Source organism: Enhydra lutris, unplaced genomic scaffold (assembly GCF_002288905.1).
Source record: "Enhydra lutris kenyoni isolate GAN:26980312 unplaced genomic scaffold, ASM228890v2 scaffoldscaffold22, whole genome shotgun sequence".
NCBI classification, from domain to species: Eukaryota; Metazoa; Chordata; class Mammalia; order Carnivora; family Mustelidae; genus Enhydra; species Enhydra lutris.
The window spans coordinates 11,648,706-11,673,815 of record NW_019154106.1 but is presented as its reverse complement, the minus strand read 5'-3'; the positions used below and the strand labels follow the sequence as shown (position 1 = coordinate 11,673,815).

Sequence of the window (25,110 nt, the reverse complement as noted above, 5' to 3'; positions counted from 1 at the left end):
TACTGTGGAACAGTATGAGAGAAGATTCTCTAAGCTTCCATGAGACTGTGTTTTATACTTCTCCCGTGTGTTTCCAACTTCCTAACAATTAGATACAGGAGTATTCATTGCAAAACAAAACTGTTCTCCTCACTTCTCAGACCACCTAGTGGCTTTTCAAGAAGGATATAGAATATTAAAATTATGCAACTGTAAAAATTTTTAATAAGAATTTAATAGCATGCTGATTTCAGTGCTTTGATTAATTACCTCCCTTGGAAATCCACTCTTATTTTCTCCCCAGGTAGTTGAAGAAGAAAAAATATGATACAATGGAGCAGGGAAATTACACCAGAGTGAAAGAATTTATTTTTCAAGGACTGACCCAGTCCCGAGAGCTGAGTTTGCTCTTATTTCCTTTGTTATTTTTGGTGTACATGTCAACTGTGATGGGAAACATCCTCATCATGGTCACCGTGACCTGTGAGTCCCGCCTTCACACCCCCATGTACTTCCTGCTCCGCAATCTCTCAGTCTTGGACATCTGCTTCTCCTCCATCACTGCTCCCAAGGTCCTCGTGGACCTTCTGTCAAGGACAAAGACCATCTCCTTCAATGGTTGCATCACTCAGATGTTCTTCTTCCACCTTCTCGGTGGGGCAGACATTTTTTCTCTCTCTGTCATGGCCTTTGATCGCTACATGGCCATCTCCAAGCCCCTGCACTATGTGACCATCATGAGTAGAGGGCGATGCACTGCCCTCATTGTGGCCTCCTGGGTGGGGGGCTTTGTCCACTCCATCGTGCAGATTTCCCTGTTGCTGCCCCTCCCCTTCTGTGGACCCAATGTCGTTGATGGCTTCTACTGCGATGTCCCCCAGGTCCTCAAACTCGCCTGCACCAACACCTTTGCTCTTGAGGTCTTAATGATTTCCAACAATGGTTTGATCTCTACACTATGGTTTGTCTTCCTTCTTGTGTCCTACACAGTCATCTTGATGATGCTGAGGTCTCACACTGGGGAGGGCAGAAGGAAAGCCATCTCTACCTGCACCTCCCACATCACTGTGGTGACCCTGCACTTTGTGCCCTGCATCTATGTCTATGCCCGGCCCTTCACTGCCCTCCCCATGGACAGAGCCGTCTCCATCACCTTCACGGTCATCATCCCTGTCCTGAACCCCATGATCTACACCCTGAGGAACCAGGAGATGAAGTCATCCATGAGGAGACTGAGGAGAAGACTTGGACCTTCCAAAAAAGAATAGATGCTATGAAATCTAGATTGAAAGTGAAAACTGAAAAGTATTTCCTCACAACACAGTAGAAGACCATCTTGAGACCGAAGTTCTCCCTTTGTGCCTCAGCAGCATCCTTTAATAAGGGTGGCCTGAAATAATCTTTTCTGAAAGGTTTTATCTTGGTGAGATTGTTGACAACTAAGAGTCTCAGACCCATAAATTGTCAGCTCTTAATGAGACTCCAAAGATTACATCACCCAAACACCTCAGGTGAGCTTTACAGGTGAGGAAATAAGGTCTGAGAGAAAGTTACCTCTCACAACCCAGGGATCAAGAGTCACATAATCTTCCCACTGAGCCAGCCAGGCACCCTAAGACTATGAAGCTGAGGTAAGTTTCATGCTTTATCAAAGTTTCCCTAGCTAATGAATGGCAGAGGCATAGCTAGATCTGAGATATCTGAGCCTCAGCTAAGTGCATGTTTCCCTAGTCCTGCTGCCTCATCCTGGATTTTCTAAGGTCTGAAATAAGCTCATCCATAAAAATTTCTCCTCTATTGTTGTTTTACGAAAGGTGCTTGCATGTCTTCATCGGACCAAGGAGTAGATACCTTAGGCTTCAGGCCCCTCTAAGAATTTCAACATCATTTTCCAGCCATTCATTCCCAGCCAGCCCTCCAGAGAAAGGAATCCTATCCTGTGCCCATTGCTGGAATGTGCCTGACTCGAGTCCACAAGAAGCAAAGGCTGAAGAATAAATGACTTTTCATTATCCAGGCTTCCTTTTTAAGAGAACAGAAAACAATGTCATATTTGAGTTGGTCTTCTGACAACCTGTTAATTTGTCAAACAAATAGATGAAATTGGTAGTTAGCTAAAATTTGGATTGCATTTGGATCTCAGTCTTATCTCCCATGCAGTCTCTGATAGATGTGTGAAGTAAGGGAAGTAAGGAGCCATATATATAGCCTGATTCTGAGAAAAATGCAAGCTAGGGAAACCTGCTCCAAAATACAGCCAATTCCAAACATCTCTATCATGGCCTTGTGTTCCTCCCTTGGTGCTGGCCCCATATCCCTGCTCGTGGAATATTTCGTAAGTTAGACATAACTCATAGGGTTAAGTTAGATAGAATGCCACCACTTTGGAAGTTAGATATATCTCTGGATGGTCATAGCAAGCTGCTGGTGGTGATGGTGGAGAGGGGGCATCTCTGAGTTTATCCTCAGTGGTACCTCTCAGGGGATTGGTTTATTGGACTAGTCAAAGGCACCAGGTGTCCTCCTAGAGGAGATATAGAACAGGAAAGCTGCAGTGTGTGGATATGAGGGGTGAGTCCAAGCCCAGGCTGTCAAAGGTAGCCCAGGAGACCCAGGTACAGAAGGATGGAACATTCCACACAGCAAAGCCTAATGCCAGATCCTTGACTCACAGGTGCTTTACTAAAGTCGGAAGATCTTTTGAAAAATCTGCATTTGCTTCTTTGGGGCTGATTATGACCTCCTGCCTAGAATTAAAACCATTCACCTCAGTTTTTACTTCAGCCTTGACTTTTATATCTAATCACTCACATATCAATAACAGCAAGAACAGTTCCAACTTCCCTTTGAACCAGAATACAGAATCATATTCTGCCCTAACCAGTATGTTCTTTTGTCAACAGTAGTAGATATTTTCTTCCTTGTAAATCATTTTTTAACATTGTTATTATTTAAGCATGACTGATATGCAATGTTATATTAGTCTCAGATACACCGCACAGTGATTCCACAATTCTGTACGTTAACCGCACTCACCAGAATAAGTGTACTCTCCACCTGACACCATGCAAGGTGATTACAATACTATTGACTGTATTCCCTACACCGTACTTTTCATCTCAGTGACTTATTCATTCTATAACCCCAGAAGTTTGTAACTCTTAATCCCCTTCACCTATTTTCTTCATCTTCTACCACCACTTACAAATCATTTTTATTTTTAAAAAAGTCAAGATTTTCTTAAAAATTAAACTTCCTTTCCTTATACTTTTTTTTAGCATTTAGTCTTTATTTTCTGAAGGCAAATAATGAATTGAGGATTCACAAGAAAAAAAATATGTTTGTGTGTATGTGTGTCTCCTGTCTATACACATATTCGTGCTTACATATAGACTCCTCAGTACAAGAAAAAAATATATAGCATGTAGTTCATTTTAAAATACACACACACACATACACATATTTTTATAAGACAATTAATTGATTATAGTGTTCCTAAAAGGCTATGGTACTTTATTTGTTTGTTAAGATTTTATTTATTTGACAGACAGAGATCACAAGTAGGCAGAGAGGCAGGCAGAGAGGGAGGGGGAGGCAGGCTCCCCACTGAGCAGACAGCCCAATGCAGGGCTCGATCCCAGGACCCTGAGATCATGACCTGAGCCAAAGGCAGAGTGCCCCCCGTACTTAAATTTTTTTTAAGATTTCTTTATTTATTTAGATAATCTCTATACCCAACCTAGGACTCGCACTCACAACCCAGAGATCAAGAGTCACATACTCTTCCCACCGAGCCAGCCAGGCACCCTAAGACTATGATGCTTTAGGAGCACCTGGATAGCTCAGTTGGTTAAGTGGCCAACTCGATTTCTGCTCAGATCATGATCTCAATCTTGAGATCAAGCCCCACGTCTGGCTCCACAATGAGCATGGATTTTGCTTGAGATTCTCTCTCTCCTTCTTCCTCTGACCCTCCCTCTGCTTGTACTCTCGCTCTAAATAAATAAACAAAATCTTAAAAAAAAAAAAAAAGACTAGGGTACTCTAGAGACAAGTGGTATACATTAAAATCCATTTCCCAAGAAAAAAAGTTTCTTCTCCTTGGAGGTGATAAGCATGCCTTGTTTGACAACAATCTTTCAACATATGGATTCTAATACACGATTCTTAAGTTTTTGCTAAACTATTCAGTATCTCCCACATTGGGAAGCTGCATTTCTAAAGAGGCTCCCCTTGAATTAGGACCAGTGTCTATGAAGCAAAGTGTTCTGTAACGTTCCCTTACCACTAAAGGGAGCCATTCCCTTTCCGTGATTCTCCCTTTGGCAGACAGAACTTAACTGAGATTTTTATTTCTAGAGATGAAGACTCAAAACCCTTATCACATGCATTTTCTTTCCCCCAAATTTCAGATCTTTCTTTGAGACGCAGAAACGACTTGGCACATGAACTTTTACGCAGATCAGGAGGAGCAGCTCAGTAGATGTCTCCCCGAGGGGCATCCGTGCTAGTTCTCAGGGCTCCACAGATCAGAGTTGGAAACCTCTGCTAGGAGCAGCTTATGTGCTCCCCCAGGGCCAGTGGTTCCCAAACCTGGGTGAGCATAGAATCGCCTAGCCGTGTAGTTAAAATGCAAAGTCTCAGGCACCATCTCTGGGAGATTCAAGAGTTGTCAGGGATACCAGGAACCACCCACTGCTGGGTGGTCCTGCTGGGAGCAGCGTTTGTCTCACCACACTCTGGGGGCCCAGCTCCAGGTCAGTGTTTTCCTATTTCCGCAGAAATATTAATGCGTGTGCCATCAGTAGGTCTGCACACGCATTTTTGTTGTTGTTGTTGTTAATGAAATTGAATCGTCTAGGGGAGAATAAGAAAGCACAGAATCCTTCAAATAATAAAAAAGCACTAATTCCCCAAACCTTTATTTTGGATATGGACTTGAGTATAGCCATCTTGATGTAAATAAAACACAGATGTTAGCATGTACTTCAGTGAAAAGAGCCTGGAAACCACTGGGCAGGGACCTATTCTCTGGCTGGACTTTGTGAAGCCTCCGAGCCATCAGTTCCAGTTACCAAACCCTCAGACCCTGCTCCGGTCCCTTTTTTACTACCTCTGCACAATGTCAGCACTCAGGGGACAGGAAGAAGCCACTACAAGGAGCCATGTTCCAAACCCTGGGGGTCCGTGGGCCTGGATAAACCAGGAGACTGCAGCAGGCTGAAAGTCCACGAAAACAGGGGATGGCAGAGCTCCCAAAGGAACAGGGCTTTCACATTCTCCTCAGCCCCATGTGTTGAACAACCTCATGGCACGGAAAAGTCACTTTGTAAAACCATGTGCCTTTGAGAAAGAACTGAGGTCAAAGGCAACACTTACTTTGGCTAAAGAAATGAAAATTGGCACCAAACCATTTTAAAGCAGTTATTGTTTACATTCTGTTTAATATACAACTAGTCAAAAGAGAGGTCAGCCCTGAAGACAGAAAGCTCAGAGGCAAGCTGGTTAAAAACTAACACCAATGAGTGACACCGGAAGTAATTGCAAAGAACACTGGACACCTCCCCTCACAGTGACGTTTCCTTTCTCCTCCTTTTTCTCTTCTTTCTCCTCCTCTTCCTGCCTTCCTCCTCCTCCATCTTCTTTTCCTTCTCTCTAGGCTTCCGCTGTTTCTCTCTTCCTCTCCTCCCCCTCATCTTTTCTTTGTGTCTGATTTTTTCTATACTTTCTACCCTGCCTTCCCGCCCTGCTCACCCCTGACTCTCAGGATGAGGGGGGACTAGCGTGCTCTCCAAACTGCTAGTTCTCAAGTTACACTGGGCAGCCACTAAGTTGCTGTGCAATTCTGACTTAGTCTGTCTCACTTCTCGTTTCCCATGGATAGCCCGAAAAATGATGTAGAGCTTCTGATGCCCTGAAACCATATTCCTTCTCCTCACCCCCCACAAAGTGATTTTTTTTCTTCTTAAAAATTATGACTGAAGAATCTTTTTTTTTTCTGAGTCTTTAAACACAATTGCATAGAGACCCCTTCTGTATCTGGAGGTTTGTTACACCTGTGACTCAGCCTGCTGTATCATCAGCTTCTATTGTCCAACTATCCCCCAAGAAATGGAAAAAGATCGCAAAAATTACCCACAAAATTATATTCACATAAAATTGCTATCAACCTTGGGGCACCTGGGTGGTTCAGAGGGTTAAGCATCTGTCTCCAGTTCAGGTCATGATCCCACGGTCCTGGGATTGAGCCCCTTTTGAGACTCGTGTGGGGCTTCCTGATCAATGGGGAGTCTGCTTCTCCCCTCCCTCTGCCCCTCCTGTGTGCTCTCTCTAGGTCTCAAATAAATAAATTTAAAAAAAAAAAAAACTTATCGATATCAACCCGAAATCCAGTTTTTACTTCATTCCACCCTTCTTCCAACAAGTAGTTCTTTATTGTTTGTTGATTCTGTTTTCATATTGAAAGCCTGCACCGTGCTATAAACCCGACCTTTTTTGTTCATTGAGGTCTGATTTATACACAGGATATTCACCATTTTAAGGTGTATAGTTCAATGAGATTTGACTAAGATAGAAAGTCACATAACAGCCATTAAAATCAAGATACTGAGTGTTTCCATCGCCTCAGAAAGCTGCCTCATGCTCACACTACCCTCTTCCTGCACAGGCAAAAATGTCCTCTGCTGTGTGAGATCTTGGGACATTATGTCAAATTCTGCTCACGCTTCCAGAATGCTATCTCTGGTCTGTCTTCCGTGCCTATAACTTTTCCTTTTCCAGAAAGTCATAACCACACAATCCTTTATCACGTAGTCTTTTCTTTATGGCTTCTCTCACTCAGCATAACGCTTTTGAAATGGATCCATCCATGTTCCTGTGTGCACCGGAAGCTCATTCCTTTCTCTTGCTGATGGGTTTCCAGGGCCTGGCTGGTACCACCGTCTGCTTATCTCTTCTCCAGTCAAGGACATGTCGTTAGGTTCCAGTTTTGGGAGAATTTATGATTGAAGTTGTTATAAATATTTACACATAGATCTTTGTGTAAATGTACGCTTTCCTATCTCTTAGATAAATACCTAGAAGTAGAATTGCTGGTAAAAATAAGTGTGTTTACTTTTATAGAAATTTCTAAATTCTTTTCCTAAGTGGCGATAGCATTTGCATTCCTACCAGCAACATTCGAGAACTCTAGTTACTCCTCATTCTTGTCAGCGCTTGGCATTGTTAGCGTTAAGTTTTTGTTTTTTACGTATGCTAACAAGTGTGTAGTGTAATTTTACTGTCCATTTTCGGAATGACTAATAACGTCGAGCATCTTTTGGTGCCTTTGCCTACCATGTGTATATCATCTTTGGTGAAAAGTCTGTTCAGATCTCTGACCATTTTTGTATGAGGTTCTTTGTTTTCTTATCATAAGACATCATAAGAGACCTTTTTAATAAATTCTCAATACAAGACTTACCAGATAAGCCTTTGGCAAATATTTTTCTTCCAGTCTGTGATATGTCTTTTCCTTTAAGAGTATTTTTAGACAAGTTGAAGTTTGTTTGTTTGTTTTTACATTTTGATGAAGTTAAATTCATTGTTTATTTTAGGGACACTTTCTGTGTCCTATGTAAGAATTTTTTGCCTAAACAGTGGTCACAACGGTTTTCTCTTATATCTTCTAGAAAAAATACCTGATAGTTTCAGGCCTATAATAAACCCTGTCTTTTTGAAGCTTGAAATATAGAGATTTCTGACAAGACATTCCTCTGCAAAGTGGGTGCTCTGTTTGAAAATCTCTAAAGACAAACTCCAAAAAGGCTGAGCTTCCTCTTTGGCGGAAAAGTTACAAAAGAAACTGAATTAAATTTAACTCACAAGAAGAGTAAAATTTTAAGACGCCACCATTCTAAAGGCCTTTTACGACTCAGAAATACATTAAAAGCAATGCACATGAATCATGGGCCTGCTACAGACTGGGAACTGGGTGGGGTGCCAGCAAAGCCTCTCTTTTGGCCAGACTTTGACCCAGGCTCCCAAGAGCCCCCTCCTCTTCTCTACACCTGCACTTGCCCCCAACCTCTCTTCAACCCAGAGCTCCCAACCATCCTGCAGAGTCAGTTTAGCGAGACTCTCCCCACTCCTGGCATCTGATCACCTTTGATCAATATCACATCAAATTCCTCATTCCCTGCTTTTGACATTGGATCACCCTGCCCCACCTTCACCAAGAATCTTGTGATGTCAGTTTACTGAGAATCCCCTGATCTGGATGTCTCTGCTTAGTAATTTTCCACTCATCCCCTTCCCCAGCCCTGCTCCATGGCTGTAGGTCTCCAGCTGACTTTACTGTATTCAGAATTGAGCCCAGTCTCTGTCCCCTATGGCAACAGTCTTGACACATACGGCAATGGGCCTGAATAGTCTTTCTTATTGTTTTAAGAAGTGTCAGAATGATTTTTCCTTTAACAGTACCTGGGGCTGGGGGAGGGGAAGAGAGAAGAATTAACAAGATGCCCTGACCTCATGGTCCTTAATGCCCAGAACTGAATGGGGACCGGAAGGGGTTTCCAGCTGCGCAGATGCCCAGGCTGAAGTCAGGAAAGCAGACAGAAGTGTCTCCAAACTGTCAAGGATTGGAGTAGCTGCTTTTCAAAGATGACAGTGAGAAGTGGGGAGAAGCACCAGGAAAGGCACCCCAGGCACCAGGGAAGAAAGAAATGAGATGAGGGGCAGGCTGGAGAGGGAGACCACATCTCAGAGGGTGGACAGGGGAAGGGGGATGTGCCATTTGCATTTTAGAGAAGTCGCTCTAGTCCCTTTGAGAAGCACAGGACTGGAGACGGGGATGCCGCCTGGCCCTCCAAGGAGGAGATGAGTGAGACCTGAGCTGGGTGGAACAGGGGAGAAACGGGTACAGAGAAAAGAATCTGCCAGCTCTGGTGTGGATGGATGGGGGGGTAAGGAAATGGGAAAAGTACTGGGCCTCTGGCTAGGGTGGGGTGCTGGGGTAGCAGATGGCTCACCAAGAAGGGAAATACAGGGCAGATCCTGTTTCTGGGCAACACTGCATGTTCTGCTTTGGACAAGTTATGCCATGGCTGGTGTCCCCCCTCCCACAAATTCATCTGTTGGAGTCCTAACCCCCAGGACCTCAGAACACAACCCTGTTTGGAGACGGGGTTGTGATAGAGATAATCATATTAACATGAAGCCATTAGGGTGGGCCCTCGTGCCATACAACGGTGCCCTCATGAAAAGGGGAAACTTGGACCCAAAGATGCAGATGGAGGACAGACAACGTGAAGAGACAGAGGGAGAAGACTGTCACTTGTGATGTAAGAAACAAAAGTAGAAGTAAAATTATTAAATTTCCCTGCTCCCTATAGCCCACTGACAAGTCCTTGAAACAGAGAGAGTGACATTCCTCTAGGAACTCAACTGTCTAGATGTTGATACTTTGCTAAGGGCAGAAGGCAATCTTAGCCCAATCCCCAATACCTTGTAAGTCTATAAAATTGTCTTTGGAAACTTCCTTTATCTCCACCTCTATGACCCCAGATGCATATTGGCAATCATCCTCCAAACATATGACCCACTGATATATATCTGAGGGGTTTCATGCCTGAGTTTTTACTAAACAGTAACAAATGATCTTTCCTAACAATAGCTAGCCCCCTCAAGATCCTGTAAACCTTGTTTCCAAAATACCTGGGAGGCTTATACTACCCCTAACCCTCCTCCTCAACCTGAAAGTACATAATGGGCCACTCTTCATGACCCCAATGCAACTCTTTCTGTCCACTGGTCCTGTCCCCATGCTTTAATAAAACCACCTTTTTGCACCAAAGACTCTCAAGAATTCTTTCTTGGCTGTCGGCTTTGAATCCTAATTTCTTTCCTACATCAACCCTGCAAGCCTAGAAGAGAGGCCAGTAAATGAAGAGCTGATGTTCTTAGCACTTACCATTTTTTAAAAATGTCCCTATGAGAGAACCATGTTATTCTCCCTAAACTTACCAGATTAATCTACCAAATCAGTAATAATAATGATGATGATAGATGTCATTTGTTAAATGCTTGCTATGTGCATTTCATTGAAATGCTTTACATACAGTAATTTACTAAATCCTCTCCAGAATCTTAAGCTGAGCTTGATCCTCATTTTACAGAAGAGGAAATCATGGCACAGAACAGTTAAGCAACTAACCCAATGTCACACAGCACAGCAGGTTATGTACTATGCCATGGTCACACAACCAAGAGAAACAGAACCAGGGATTGAACCCACAGTTTGGATCTGGACTCTACAGGCTGAATTTCTATAGTCTGCCAGACCACCCAAAGCTATGCCCTTTGTGAGAAGGGAATGAAACCAGCCTGTGAGACACAGAAAAGCAGAAGTAAGATGGTTTGATGAGCCAAAGGAGTATCAGAGGGGAAACCTGCACCAGCAGAGCTTCTGGAAAGTTCTAAGGAAAGGATATTAAGGAACTTGAACCTAAAGACCATGTAACAGACAGGACCTTTAATTTTTGGAATTTATGTTAAAAGGGAGAGCACAAGTTGACTGATTTATTCATCCCAATCTTCCAGAGTGCTTTATAAAATCCCTCTACAGGGGCCTACTGTTGCCCTTGCATAGTTTACACAGTTCCTTAGTCCGTTCAGGCTGCCATAACAAAAATAGCACAGACTGCGTGGCTTATAAGCAGCAGAAATCTATCTCATCGATTTGGAGTTTGGGAAGTCCAAGATCAAGGCACTAGCAGATTTGGTCTGGTAAGAACACTGGTTCATAGATCACTGTCTTCTTGCTGTTCTACATGGCAGAGGGGATGAGGGAACTTTCTGGGGACTCTCTTAAAGGGCACTAATCCATGGGGTGTCTGGATGGCTCAGTTGGTTGAGTGTCTGCCTTTGGCTCAGGTCATGATCTCAGGGTCCTGGGATTAAATCCTGTATCAGGCTCCCTGCTCAGCAGGGGGTCTGCTTGTCCCTCTGCTCCTCCCCTGCTATTCTCTCTCTCTTTCTCTCTCAAATAAATGAAAATCTTAATAAATAAATAAATAAAAGGGCACTAATCCCACTGATGAGGGTATTATTCTCATTACCTTCCAACACCCCCAACACCATCACATTGAGGATTAGCTTTCAGCATCTGTGTTTTGGGGGCTCATAAACATTCAGACCATAGCACCCAGTTATAGAGGTTTCATAAGGACCAAAGGTGTAACAGGTAAATTTTAAGTAAATAATAAGCTGGAGAAAATATAGCATCATTTTTGGAACATAATCTCAGAATGGGGAAGCATTTTCTAGGAAAGAAAATTTAAATCTCCCCCTCAAAAATAAATAAACAAAAGGATAAGGAATTTGACTATGTTAAAAGTTTTAAAATTTCTGCACAAAATATCAAAAGTAAAATTAAGAGGCAAATGCTAAGTCTGGGAAATACATTTGCGAAATATATCTAAATCTATATTTATAAAAACACCTAAAAATCAGTAAGAAAACATTACCAATATAATAGAAATTTGGACAAAAGGATAGAACAGATAGTAGGATGGAAGGAAGGGAGGTAGGGAAAAAGGAAGATAGGGAGGAAAGAGAATGTTTTTTAAGCACATGAATAGTCAACCTTACTCTGATGAAAGACATATAAATTAAAACATCTTCCCCTTTCAAAAGGCAAAGAGACCCAAAAGCCTGTTAATATTTTTTATCCGAGAGAGACTGAAGTCAAGCAAGCACTCTCACATTGGTGGGAGTATAATATTGTCCAAGCCCTTTGGAGGTGAAAGTAGCAATATTCACAGAAATATAACATATATATTCCCAGCAATTCCTTTCCTAAGACAAAAAGGCAATACCCTGCCTGCCTAGGTGATACCCTATTCTGTCCCCGACCAGTATGATCCTGTGCAATCCCTTACCTTCCCTATGCTTCTTCCTCATCTCCCCACTGGGTTAGACAATAATACAATCATCGTGAGTGTTACCTGAGCCGACTGATACTCCTGCCTAGCCACATGGGAAATACCTAGTCAAGATTTTGCTATTATTACTCTTTATGTTGATCCGCCCCAAAACCACTGAACAAGGAAACTCACCACCAGCACTGTCTGTAATGGTTCATCAAATGGTATAAACAATTGTGATACATCCATTCACAGGAAGCGAAAGGATGAGCAGACTTATGAATGACATAGAATGATTTCCAGAATATCGTTGGGGTGAGGGGAATGGTACCTACGGTATGCTATCTTTTGTACGAAAATCCTAATTGGCTAATAAAGAAGGGCACGCCTGTACTGGAGAATGCAAAGACTAGCCCTGAAGGGTCACAAAAGAAACTTCTAGTGGTTAAAAGTTGGGAGGAGTTGAAGAGAAAGCTGGACTCCAGTTAAAAGGGAGAGCACAGATTTTAATCAGTAATACACTCTTCCAAGAGGGACAAGTGTCCAGCATGAACTGCATTCAGCGCTGATTTGTACAGAGTGGCTGGGCATTTTAAAGAAGAATGAAGGAATAGGGGAGGGTGTGATCGGAGCTCAGTAGAGTCAGGGAAGCGAAAATTACAAAAAATCTGGAAACGGGGGAGTTGGTCCACATAAACCCCACGTGGTCCTTAACTCTAACAAAAGGTAGGCTCTTTGCCTTCCCACAGAGGTTGGGAGACGGGGGTCCTGTGCTCAGGTGTTGGCTGAAACCAAAGTAAATTGGGCAGCCTTCAGTTCTCTCAGGCAGCACTTCCGGTGGACCTAGGGTCACCTTGAGAATGCCTAAAAACCATGTTAGCGTTGCTGTTTGTTCCAGTCATCACGGCGAGGTTGACAGGCCTCGTGGAGAAGCAGGCTCAGAGCTCGGGTCGTTTGGTTAAGGAGAAAAGCTTGGTCAGAGGGGGGCATCACTGTAAGACGTGGGGCTCTCTGAATTCCGTAGCATGTACATATAATTTTTCAAAGAGATTTTTAATTCCAGTAAATAATGAGACCAGTGGAGTTGGAGTAATCAGCAAAGGAGGGAGGTAACACTCCGACTATCCCCCCACTGAGTGGTGGCAGCAACTTTTAAAAGACGGCGGGAGCAGAGATTAGGAAGGAGCAAGTGAGCTCACACCCCGCGCGGGCACTGCGAGGCTGGACTGCAGGGTGGTCCGCAGGGCGCAGGCGCAGAGGCGCGCTGAGACTGGCGCCGGGTCGACCGCCTGCACCTCCCCAGAGGCGCCACACGGCGGCAGCCTCGGCGGCGGATCCGCGCGGGCGCCTACCGGACTGAGGCCGACGCGGCCGGGCGCAGCGCCGAGCCCGGGGCGCGTAACCGCAGCGCCTCGCGCTTCCCCGAGTAAAATTCAGGACCTGGCTGGCAAAGGGAAACCTGAAAATACCGCTAAAAGAAATAACTACAACCCCCTGGTTCCACTGGGGCTCGAACCCAGGACCTTCTGCGCGTAAAGCAGACGTGCTAACCGCTACACTATGGAACCGCGCGCTGCACGAGCTCTCCAGGGTGGAAGAACTGCACACAAAGACCTTTTCCTTTCCAATGCGGACCGAGACTGGGAGTTGCTGCCCGGCTGTCGCTTACGGAGAGACACTTTCAGAGGGATCTCGGACTTGCCAGCGCAGCTCCCACCCACGCTTCTCCTTGGCAGCACCCGCTCCACCGCTTGTCTGAGAAGGAAGACGGGCGTGGCCGCGGCGAGTGTCCCGGGACAGGAGCCGCGCCTGCCTTGATGTAAGCGGCGCGGAAGGGGTGCGAGTGCCTGGCTCTGTGGCGCAATGGATAGCGCATTGGACTTCTAGACAGATGAAGGTATTCAAAGGTTGTGGGTTCGAGTCCCACCAGAGTCGCTTTTGTTTTGGTAAGGAAAAGGACGAAGTAAAAGGAAAAAAAAAAAAAAAGAACACCTTAACCGACTTAAAATTCCGCATCCCACTCCCCCGCGATGGAAAGGAAAGAAACTCATTCCCAGCTCCCTGTTGTGTCCTCTCGTGCGAAGGTGGTAAGAATCCCGCCACCTGAGCCTTCCAGTGGCTTTGGGGGGGGGCGCCCCAGAGTCTCTAGTGACCGAAGGTGGAGAAATTAGCATGATGTGATATGTCACTGGGATTTTTTTTTTCCTCCCTTATATTGTTCTTTTACGTTGGCAATAAAATTTTTTAATTGTTTTGAAACGATAGCAGCTCCGTATTGGTCAAGTTGCATAAAAGTAAACAATAACACGAAGGATACCAGAATGGCCGAGTGGTTAAGGCGTTGGACTTAAGATCCAATGGATTTATATCCTCGTGGGTTCGAACCCCACTTCTGGTAAAGGTTATCCCTGCTTTTCCAGAAAAAAACCATTCTCTCTGAATTTCCCTAAGGCTTAAAGGTGGTGAACAGTCTGGGACCTCCGGATGGATCTGAATGTTCATGTTTTCGCCAAAACGGAACCTATAGCAACAAATTCAGAATTGGTGGTTTGGAAAACTGAAATGAAAGGTCTGTGTAAAACTATACCTTGGGGACAGGGCGAGGGGAGACACACTATGTAGTAAAAACCTTTAACCTTTGAAATTAGTCAACAGTTATTTCTTAAGATCCTGCTATGCACCAACGACTGTTTTAAACGCTCAGGTTATAGGAATGCAAACTTTTTTTTTCTTTAAGTAAAAGAAATAAAAAATAAGAACAACAAAAAAGACAAGGTCCTTACCAACAAGATTACTGTCCAGCAGCACTTACATCACACAGTGATGGGAAGAGGTGGTTTATAAATTAGCAACTAAACAGAATTTCTGATGGCAATGAGCACTTTAACATAAAGAAAACGGGGTAGTACAAGGGGGTGGCATAGAACTTTTTCAAGCCCAAGCTATTCCATTTATCGAAGTCATTCACCTCGACATGAATGTTCCCCTCCTCTCTCCACTAAACAAAAACTCCCAGGAACAAATTCTGCTCTCGGAACCTTGACTAAAAGCATTCCTTGACCCATGGCCCTCATTCATGCCACAGCAGTTTTGAGAGTTTGATCTGTGTCAGCTACTGGCCAGGCACTGGGGACATACAGGGATGTCTGCCTCCCAGCAGAAACATTCTAGGAGGAAAGATCGATCCATCATACAGATGTTGAAGGTACCCTGTAACAGGTAGAATTCTTTTCCAGTCTACAGGGGCCCCGTCACCATTCATAGCTCAGTTCAGGATTCACCACCCCCCTGGAAGACTGTACTGCCTCTTACTTCTGGTGTCGGCCGCGTAAGGCTGCCAAAGTCAGTTTCCCACCGTCAGAGAGCTGGATCGGGTGCCTCTGGTAGCGCGTCCTGTCGCGGCACTGAGGACCAGGAGTGGGCCTTTGCAGCCCCAGTTTGCCTAAAGGCTGGAGAGCGTCAGGCCCTCGATGAACGCCTGTTGAATAGATTAGTGGAAACTTAATTATTCGTAATTCGCCACCCACAAGACGCTTCGGGACTCTTCAAAGACCAGCACTGGAATTTAAAATGCCGCTGCTCAGCCAAAGCACGCGGAGAGGTCCTAAATCTAGGGAATTCCCCTGGTGACGGACCCTTTAGGATGCCAGCTCTTTCGGGAGGGAAGGTGGAGGCGGGGAGGGGGTTGCTGCCCGCGGGCAAGGCAGAGAGGCAGGCGGATATTCTCTTTACAGTCTGTCTCTGATGGGAGAAAAGGGATTCCATCCCGCCAAACACCCACTGGAGCTTGCTTCTGCAGTTTCACCTCGCAGGAAATCAGTAAAAGGACTAGGGATGTTAATTCAGTAGGAAAAGAATGCGGACACGTGCCCTATTTGACTGTAGATAGGGCAAGGAAACAAACTCCTCAGCGAGCCCGGATAGCTCAGTCGGTAGAGCATCAGACTTTTAATCTGAGGGTCCAGGGTTCAAGTCCCTGTTCGGGCGAAGGTAATTTTAAATTCCAAAAACAAATTTGAGACAGTGTTCACACCACGCTTAATGAACAGGTGGGGGTTAGGCAGAGCATACCTGGGTTGTGTGGGGTGAGGGCAGGTTACCACCCAGGCCTGGCCCTACCCACAGTAGGCTTAGCGCATGCGCAAAGGGCCACCTGAGGAGTCTTCCAAGCTCGGACCTTTCTCTTCCAACTTTGGAATGTGACTTTTTGCCTGTGATATTTTTTTCTTGAAACTTACTTTTCTATCCGGAACACCAACAGACCTATGAGTAAGAAAACCACAGCCCCGTCGTCAGTCCTGACAGGAACGCTCCTGGCGGTAACTGCGCAGCGTAAAGGCGCAGTGAGAAAATAGGTTCCAAGAACTCTTTCAAACCGAGACATGTGCTTCTGAGTCACATCTCCGGCTGGGAACCATCCGTATAGACAAACTTTTTAGGGCCTTGGGCATGTCTGTCACCCACGAGAAAAACTCGCGAGCCCTAAGTGCTGACGGCACTGGGAGCCTACTGTGCGGTCTTACACTGGGGGCGGGGCATTCCGCCCCTCTGGGCTTGACAGGCCCACGGCCGCAGGATGCCCCCGGTGCTGATTGAAAGCACGGTCGCCTCCCCAGGGCGCTAAAACCTCTCGGCCAGTGCGCACGCGCAGCGGAGGGCACACGCGCTGAGAGCCGCACTGCCGCTGCGCAAGCGCGGGAGAGGGTAACACACGCTAAAAGACACCCACCCACCCATACACGACCCAACCAAGCAGCTGCGCAGGCGCGGGGGGTGGGCACGCGCAGACCTGCAGGACCTCTGCGCAGGCGCATCGGGGGGCACGAGGGAGAGTACTCAAAGAAACAGAGTCTCTGGTCTGTTCTGGGGCGTGTGGGCAAAAACCCTGCCGAAACCCGGGATCGAACCAGGGACCTTTAGATCTTCAGTCTAACGCTCTCCCAACTGAGCTATTTCGGCGAATACAAGAGTTTTTACTACCCTGTTAGGGGAAATTTAAAAAAGAAAGCAAAGGGGAAAAGAAACCACCTTTCTTTTATCTTCGCCTTTTCAGTTCCTAATTTCGCCTTCCAAATCTTACTGTGTACAGCTCTCAGGTTTTGAGAGCAGTGAATGAGAAAACTAATTCCTGTCCTCGGAGGAAGATATAGCATTCCTATCCGAATGTTAACAGGATTGTAGGGTTCTTGTCTCACAGAGTCGAGGAATGAATCTTGGGGACTCAAAAGGGTAAAGCGAAGTGAAAGTTTATTAAGTGAAGGTGAGAGCAGAAGGGAAGTGAGAGGGGTCCGGAATGGGTTGCCACTGAGGGCTTTTGGTGGCCGTCTTTTACTGAGAACTGCCTGGGAGGCTTGTGGCCTTGAGATCCTCGCACCATCTTGGAGTTTGAGCAAGGACTATTGAAAACACCCTTAATTACTGAATTCTTTGAGGTTTGGTCATTTTCTGTGATTACACTGTAGCCGCAAACAAAACAAAACAAAACAAACAAACAGAAAAAAAAAAAAAAAAAACCCTCCCTAACATCAGGGCCAGGTGGTCTGGTCTATTCTTTTATCTCTTGTTCACCCTGGCTTATCACTTGGGCCTGCCAGGAATAGTTTCAGAGCCTAGTCAGGGGCCCCCTACCTCTGCCTGCCTATATCTTAACCCTTTCCTTAATCGCTAATGCTTTCTCTCTCTCTCCCCGGGGCCCTCCCCAATAAGAGTAAATAGGGCCACTTACTAAGTGCCTACTGTGTGCCTGGACATGACCTACTGGTCTCATTCAATCTCCACCCACTTCATCCCTGCCCTGAGGTTGATAATTTGATAATTTTTAAATGAAATAACTGATCTCATACATGAACCAGAGCTGTCCAGCTCCAAAGCCCAAAATGTCTTGGTCAAGACAGACATAGGGTTTTTGTTGCTGTTGTTGTTGTTTTTCTCACTTTTCCCTCTTTGGTGAAAGACGGAGGGAGTGACCTTGAGATAGGGAGGAAGGAACCAGGAGATCACAATGCTCTCCACCCCTGTCCTCTCCTTGTCCCAGCTCGCTCTGTTCTTGTTCAGTCAGGAAATGACTGGAGCAAAGACACTTCACTTTTCAAGGTTGCCGAAAGTGCACTGGATCACTTTCCAAAGGACTCCCTCAAAGAGAAGAAAAATTGACATAGCTCCTCACCTTGTTTCTCTCCCTGAGATGCCATCTGAACCCCTTGGTTCACTTTTTTCAAGAAAGAAGCCTGACTGGCCCAAAGAGTACACTCTGCTCTTACTTGGATCAGTGACCATTGCTGTCCCTTCAGCACATACCAACTAACACAAATATCACATGAATATGGATAGGCTTATGATCTTGGGCTTATTGGGAGTCTGTTTCTTTGGAATGGTTCCTTACCTGTTTCGACAGGTATCTTTTGTTTCCTCCCTAGATTCAAAATAATAACAATATTAAATATTGGATAATAATAATGAGAATAGCTACAGTATATTGAATGTTTACCTTGGGGAAAAACTCTACTAAGCACTGTGTATGCCTTGTTACCTTGTTTGATAACAAGTTCATAAGATGGATGCTGTTGCTCTGATTCGCTTTCTCCTGATGAGGAAGCTGCACTTTGGAGACTGGGAGGTAATTGTGGGTCTGTGTAGGCTCCGGGTAAGGCACTCCAGTGTGGAGGGTGAAGGCCCAGCCTCCCTCTTTAGCGCTCCCTCCATCCTGGATCTGCCACACTAATCAGGACTCCCTAGGTACCACCATCCATCAGCTAAGAGGGCAGGTGACTCAACCTACACCTCGATCCTGCTAAGGAGATCAATGTAGACTCTCCTTTGTTGCCTAGTGATAGGGTCAATCTCTAGTAAAGCAAGGATGCACCTTCCCTCTAACTCCCCAGGAACCCGTGCCTAAGCTTCTCCTGTGTCCACAACCCAACTTCCTCAAAACCTTTCAGAAGCTAACTCCTTCCTTTGTTAGCTGACTTAATTTGTTTTTGCAACACCAGGATTCGCCCCATTCCAGCCTCTTGAAGTCTTTCCAATTAGCACTCTCTTTTTCCCACAGCAGAAGCTGCCATGTCCACCTCAACTCCTCCCTGTGTTCAGGGTCACAATTTGCAAGGGGAGGGTAGAGAGAAGCCTTCGTTTAGAGAGGGGACTGCTCTGTTTGGTGCGTGGGTTTCTAGATAGCTGTCTCTTCCTTTTCAGAGTGCAGACATATTCTCTAGAAGGATAGAAAAGTGGCGTATAGGTGCAAGATCCACGCCACAGTCGCAGGCACCTAGCAGGAGAGAACCCCAGAGACAAGGTCAGCGGGGACGGCCCCAAACAGCGATGGAGGGCGGTGCCCGGGCAGTCCTGAAAGGCATCTGTTCCCTCTTCCTGTGAATACAGCAGTCAGTAGTTGGGACCCGGGGGCCTGCCTAGTGGTTGCAGAATAAAGCAGCCTATTTAATGACCTGGAGCAGTGCACCGCAAGTTTTCCGGGGGGTCTTTGCACAAAGGTTCCCAGTGTCAGTCCTCGCTGAGGTCTTGCTTTTCACGGAAGCGTCTTGACTCGCAACCCACGCGCTCAAAGATTTTACTCCTTTCTCTGAAGGCAACCCGGATGACGAAAGTTTATTCTTATTTTTAAGTTATTAAGAAAAAAAAAAAAAAGAGACCGGTTCGCCCGAACAGGGACTTGAACCCTGGACCCTCAGATTAAAAGTCTGATGCTCTACCGACTGAGCTATCCGGGCTCGCGGGAAGTCACTCCCTGCTGTGGTAGAAAGCTCTGTTACCGTCTGCGCTGCGCGCTAACAGAACCGCGTTACGTGAGTTCCGGGATTCCTCCTCTGACTGTGATCTACCCCAGTTCCGACCCACTGCCCTGGAGGGAAGGTGTCAGGTGGTTTTTTGGCGGCTGCATGCAGATTTCTTAAATAAAAAGCATCCCGTTTTATTTAGAAACTGCTTGGCAATCATGAATCTTGAGTTCTGCAAAAGCCTGAGGAAAGGAGGAGAAGCCATTTACTCACTGCCCCCCACCCCCACCCCCACCCCCACCCCCACGCGTTTATTTGCCCTAAAAGCAAAGAGCACGGGGTCGGCGATCACAGTGCAGTGTTAAAGGTATCAAGTGCCCCTTCTTCCGAGAAGCACCCCTTCGCAGTTCTGGTCCCTATCTCAGGTGCCCACCCAAAAGAAGCGCGAAGCGTATTAATTAAAAGAGATGATGTTGGCGGGCTCCGGCCAGAAGCGCCAGCAGCCACCTCGGACCTGCGCCTGGGCCTGGAGAGCACTCCCCTACCCATCCGCCCCCGCTCCACCCCCTCCCACTCCCTCCTTCCGCCGCCACTGGCCAGGCCTCCGCGCACGCGTGCTCGCGCCGCCCTGCACCCGGGAACCCGCATCTCCCCACCTCTGGGCGGCACACGCCACTATTTGCATATTACAGACCCCAGGGCTGCCTTTCGGTCCTCTGTTCCTTTACGCCTGCTGTTCCCTCGTACTGGCCTACCACCTCCCTTTCACTCCTCCCCCTCGCCCGTCCCAAGCGTCTTTGAGAACTCCGTTTAAACTCCATCCTCCCTGAGAATTACCTTCTGGTGACCCGCACCATCCCTGGTCTTCACCTCCGCTACACTGCGGATCTACTACAGGTCGGGCAGGCAAGCATACAGGCAGTAAACCTTTCAGAACCTCATAATCTAATGCTTTAATAGAGGAAAATACTTGGCTTTAGTAACACAGACGGACAACCAGGCAGAGTAGAAGCTGGCAGAGACACCCAATCTTCGCACTTTCTTGGATCCCAAGTCCATCCCGTGGGGATTCAACCTTTTTCTCTGCGGGCTGGAAACTGGGAAGGCCCAACACTGAGAGAGAGAGCGAGCGATTTTAAGAAATTGGTGGGAAATTGGAAGGGGAGGTGAACCATGAGAGACTATGGACTCTGAAAAACAATCTGAGGATTTTGAACGGGCGGGGGCGGGGGGGGGGAGGTTGGGGGAACCCCGTGGTGGGTCTTAGAGAGGGCACGGATTGCAAGGAGCACTGGGTGTGGTGCAAAAACAATGAATACTGTTACGCTGAAAAGAAAAAAATTAAAAAAAAAAAAGAAATTGGTGCACAGCTGTGGGCGTTGGCGAGTTTAAAATCTATTGGGTAGGCCAATAGACTGGAAATTCAGGTAAGAGTTGATGTTGCGGGCTTGAGTCAGACGATGGAGACCTAGGTAGCTTTTCTGTTTGCCATCTTGAAGAGAGTTCCTTCTTCGTCAGGAAACCCCAGTCTTTGCTCTTAAACTTTCAGATGATTGGATGAGGCCCAGCCACATTTCAGGGGATAATCTGCTTTACTCAAAGTGGGCTGATCTACATGTTCCTCACATCTAAACACCTTCACGGCAGCACCTAGACTGGTGTTTGAGTGAACAACCGGGCACCACACCACAGTCTAGCCACGGTGACCTATAAAACTCCCTGTCACACATGCTGACATACGTCATGCAAACTTGGAAGTCCTCTATGTATTAGTACATCATTTTGTTTTTCTTCCTTTTGGCCATCATTAGATTTCAAGAGTCCCTTATCAAAATGCACTCTTCCACCCAAGAACACAAAGAATTGGGGGACAAAGCCCCTCATCAGCTATTGTCTTGGCACAGACGAGCAGAAAGGGGAGGGCACGGAAATAGGTCCTAAAGCAATATTTCTGCATTTTGCCTTTCACCACAACTAGGGTTTTTAGAACGTGAGGACTGAATCTCCATTCTCTCTCCCCACGTCCCAGCCTGGTGTCCAGCCAGAAAGAAGGCATCCCTGAGTGTGTGTTGTTCCATTGCACTATCTTGACAGAGTGACTCATCACCTTAGCAAGTAATAGTAAGTATGAGTAATATTGTTATTATTCATCTTAACAAGTATATCAATAAATATAGTAATAAGTATTATTCACCATCTTAACAAGTAATAAGTATTAATAATATAGCATATATTATATAATAATATATAAGCATTGTTATACTTATTAATGTTATAATAATATGTATTATATAACAATAATGATTATTACTATTATTATTACTACTACTACTACCATTATTATTAGTACTACCACTACTATTATTATTATTTCAACTATTATTACTATTACAACTACTAGGATCCAGCCCAGAGCCTCCAAATTCCCCTCCCTCCCACCCCCATCCCAGACCGATGTAAACAGCTCTGGAAGCCTGGGCCAGGTAGGATGGCCGATTCCCTGAGGCTCCTTTCCTGGGGATCTGCCACGGCCAGCTTCGGTGACGGGCGCAAACGCGTTTTGGATGTGGGGAGATGTTGAGAATAAGAACCTACCAGCTGTTCCGAAAACGGATCGTCCAGACAGTAGTTTCTCAGTATATTTGCTGGGGCGCTGTGGGGCAGGGGGCGCAGCCCGTTCAGAGCGTATGTATGTATATATGATACACAATAGTGGTATATATATAATAAAGTGGTTTGCGATTTGGCAAATAAAAATTCAGTTAAATTTCTGAGAAACGTGTGTATACTTTGTATGGTCCACGCAGTATCTGGGATATACTTATACTAAAAAACATTCTTTGTTTCTTTGAAATTCAAATTTAATTGGGCGTCCTGTATTTTATTTGATAACAGTGGTGTAGACACGAACCAGAAAGGGCTTTCCATACTCACCACCACCACCACCGAAAGCTGTTCTAGGTTTTTGTTATTGTTAAACCAGCTGGACCAAACTGAAATAGAGGGCTTCTCTGGCCGAGAGGGGGCCGGGGTTGCCCGCCATCCCCACCGAGCCCCCGCACGCCGGGGACCGAGCCCCGCGCCCTGCGCTCTGCACCTGGCTGGCGGCAGCCGGGCCGTCAAGTCCCCTGCCGAGCCCGGGCGCGCTAGTGGCTCGGACCCGCGGAGACAGGTCCCAGCGCCAGCAGCTCCTGGAACGCCGCGGGAAACTGGAACGAGAGGGCGGGAGCGATCCAGAAGCAAGTGAGCGGCTCGCGGTGCGTAGGGATGAGCGAGAGCATGGTCTCAGCCAGACGCAAGGTCAGCGAAGGGAGCCTGACTTAATACAGAGCGGTTTAGAAACGGTATAAATCTCTTTTTCGGTTTTCAGTCCTCCCTCTGGGAGAGGTTTAAAAAAGAAGAAGAAATGAGTAGTTCTGCGTCCACCCTAAGTTCGTATGGGTGAGAATTGTGGCAAGTGGGAATTGTGTCGTAATGAGACTGGTGCCGCCCAGCGAGAAGGGATGCCACTGATTGTGGCATCTAAAACCACTGCCGAAACCCGGGATCGAACCAGGGACCTTTAGATCTTCAGTCTAACGCTCTCCCAACTGAGCTATTTCGGCTGCTTGTTAGAAGTACTTTCTTTATTTCCGTAATGAAATACTAATTTGTTTGGTTGTAACAAAAGAGCTCAGGATGAGTTTGGCTGGAGGTCAGCATTTAGCAAATACTAGGTGATAAAGCCAAGCTTCTGTTTATAAGCCAGAAATGACGAATAATTTTACATTGCTCAGTTGTTTGACTCAAGAAACGTATGAAATTGAACAGGAAGGCCATTTGTAAAAGACTTCAAACGTGACTTTTCCATGTTACCCCTAGAAATGTGCATAGAGTTGCTGCATCTGTATGTTAAAAGCACCGTTTTGCTAAACCTAAATCTTTAAAATATACCTCAATTTTTGTAACCCAGCTTGGCGTTTTTAAACTTTCAAATATACAGACACTGTCAAAAAGTGGAATTGGCTGCGACCTTTCCCAAACTCTGAGAAGCAAGCTGTGGTTTAATCATATCCCCTTAAAGCTGATTTTATCCCACCTCCTCCTGTTTCATAATTTTGCTTCTCCTGCTGCTCTCCACCTATAATCAGATCCAAGTGCTGTTCATTCCAGTTCAGTGTTTCTGGAATCCTTCCACTTCTCTTCATTCTTACATCTTCCCCAACCTCTTTATTATCTTCCTACCCTTAAGTCCACACTGGAACCATCACCCTGCTTAAAATCCTTCAGGGTCTCCCTAGTTGAGAGCAAAATCTGAGACTTCTTTTTTTTTTTTTTGGTCAAAGAAGAAACATCAAATTTAATTTAAAGGAAAAAATATCAGAAATTGTCTGAAAAAGCAACAGAACAAATCAATTCCTGAAAAAAGAATTCTGCATCTTGGTGATCACATTTATTGAAAGGGTTGGAAAAAACTAAAATGCCCTTTAGCTTAAGAATTTTTGAGTTATCTGGAATGCCTGGGTGGCTCTGTCAGTGTAGTGTCTTCCTTCAGCTCTGGTCATGATCCCAGGGTCCAGGGATTGAGTCCTACTGGATTCTACTCAGCAGGGAGCTTGCTTCTCCCTCTGCCTGCTACTCCCCATTCTTGCTCTCTCTCTCTCTCTCTCTCTCTCTCTGACAAATGAATGAATTTTAAAAAGGGGGGGGGTTTAGTTATCTGCAAATCAACTCATTTCAGGAGTGGAAGAATCCTTGGCCATTTCTTAATACCATAATTTACACAGATTTCTTTTTTGAATGTCTTCTACATTTAAAGAGGCAATCCTACTAAATCTCCTATATTCCATACACAATAAATTATTTTGTTTCAGCCAGCTCTCAGTAGAGGGGCAACTAGTACAACACCATTTCCCCAGACAAAAAGCATCAGCATATTCCATTTTGTTAATTTATATATCTTTGTATGTTTCCTTATCAATTTCTATAGTAGTCGCAGTTTCTTCCATATCTCTCAATATCATATTTAAATGCTGATGATAAGCATGTAATCTGCCTTGAAGTTCTCTGTCATTTCTCACTTTCACTTAAATTCGCTCATCGGTGCTGAGCCTGATGACATCCAGGGGCTCTACTACGGTGTTGGTTTTTGTTGCTGGTCCATCTCATCTGTCATGTTTCAAAACCCAAAACTTCTCTCTTTATATGGTATACGAACTTCCAGAACTTGGGTCCTTCCTCTCTCCAGCACCGTTATCATTGCTTCCTCCTGGACTCTGAACTCTAGCCATTCATGCAGCCGTCCAAACTCAGGATGCTTTCCCAGACTTTGCTCTTCTTCATCTTTGTCCATGCTGCTTTCTATACACTGCCCTTCCCTAACCCCTGTTAAGCCTGCAGCTCCCAAAGCGGATACGTTCTCCTAGTTCCAGACGCCTTCTTGGACACGCCTCTATCCCGTCCCTCTCATACTCCCAATAATAGGCTGGTGGCCCCCTCCAGTACTTTTACACCAT

The 25,110-nt window shown here is 45.6% G+C and overlaps 1 protein-coding gene, 7 non-coding genes and 1 pseudogene across 8 annotated transcripts; 4 read left to right on the top strand and 5 right to left on the bottom strand.

The window, feature by feature from the left end:
- Positions 1-311: 311 nt before the first annotated feature.
- Positions 312-1,247, top strand: LOC111149944 (olfactory receptor 4D9-like). Its single transcript, XM_022507217.1, has one exon. The coding sequence runs from the start codon at positions 312-314 to the stop codon at positions 1,245-1,247; it is 936 nt and encodes a 311-aa protein (XP_022362925.1).
- A 12,133-nt stretch (positions 1,248-13,380) lies between these two features.
- On the bottom strand, positions 13,381-13,453 carry TRNAV-UAC. The gene has a single exon. It is a non-coding gene; the product is annotated as a tRNA-Val (tRNA).
- A 281-nt stretch (positions 13,454-13,734) lies between these two features.
- TRNAR-UCU lies at positions 13,735-13,820 on the top strand. The gene is given in 2 exon segments: positions 13,735-13,771; positions 13,785-13,820. It is a non-coding gene; the product is annotated as a tRNA-Arg (tRNA).
- A 380-nt stretch (positions 13,821-14,200) lies between these two features.
- Positions 14,201-14,283, top strand: TRNAL-UAA. Its single transcript has one exon. It is a non-coding gene; the product is annotated as a tRNA-Leu (tRNA).
- A 1,516-nt stretch (positions 14,284-15,799) lies between these two features.
- Positions 15,800-15,872, top strand: TRNAK-UUU. Its single transcript has one exon. It is a non-coding gene; the product is annotated as a tRNA-Lys (tRNA).
- An 899-nt stretch (positions 15,873-16,771) lies between these two features.
- TRNAF-GAA lies at positions 16,772-16,844 on the bottom strand. Its single transcript has one exon. It is a non-coding gene; the product is annotated as a tRNA-Phe (tRNA).
- Positions 16,845-19,536: 2,692 nt separating this feature from the next.
- Positions 19,537-19,609, bottom strand: TRNAK-UUU. The gene has a single exon. It is a non-coding gene; the product is annotated as a tRNA-Lys (tRNA).
- A 3,538-nt stretch (positions 19,610-23,147) lies between these two features.
- TRNAF-GAA lies at positions 23,148-23,220 on the bottom strand. The gene has a single exon. It is a non-coding gene; the product is annotated as a tRNA-Phe (tRNA).
- A 1,244-nt stretch (positions 23,221-24,464) lies between these two features.
- LOC111149375 lies at positions 24,465-24,770 on the bottom strand (annotated as a pseudogene).
- Between the last annotated feature and the right edge of the window lie 340 nt (positions 24,771-25,110).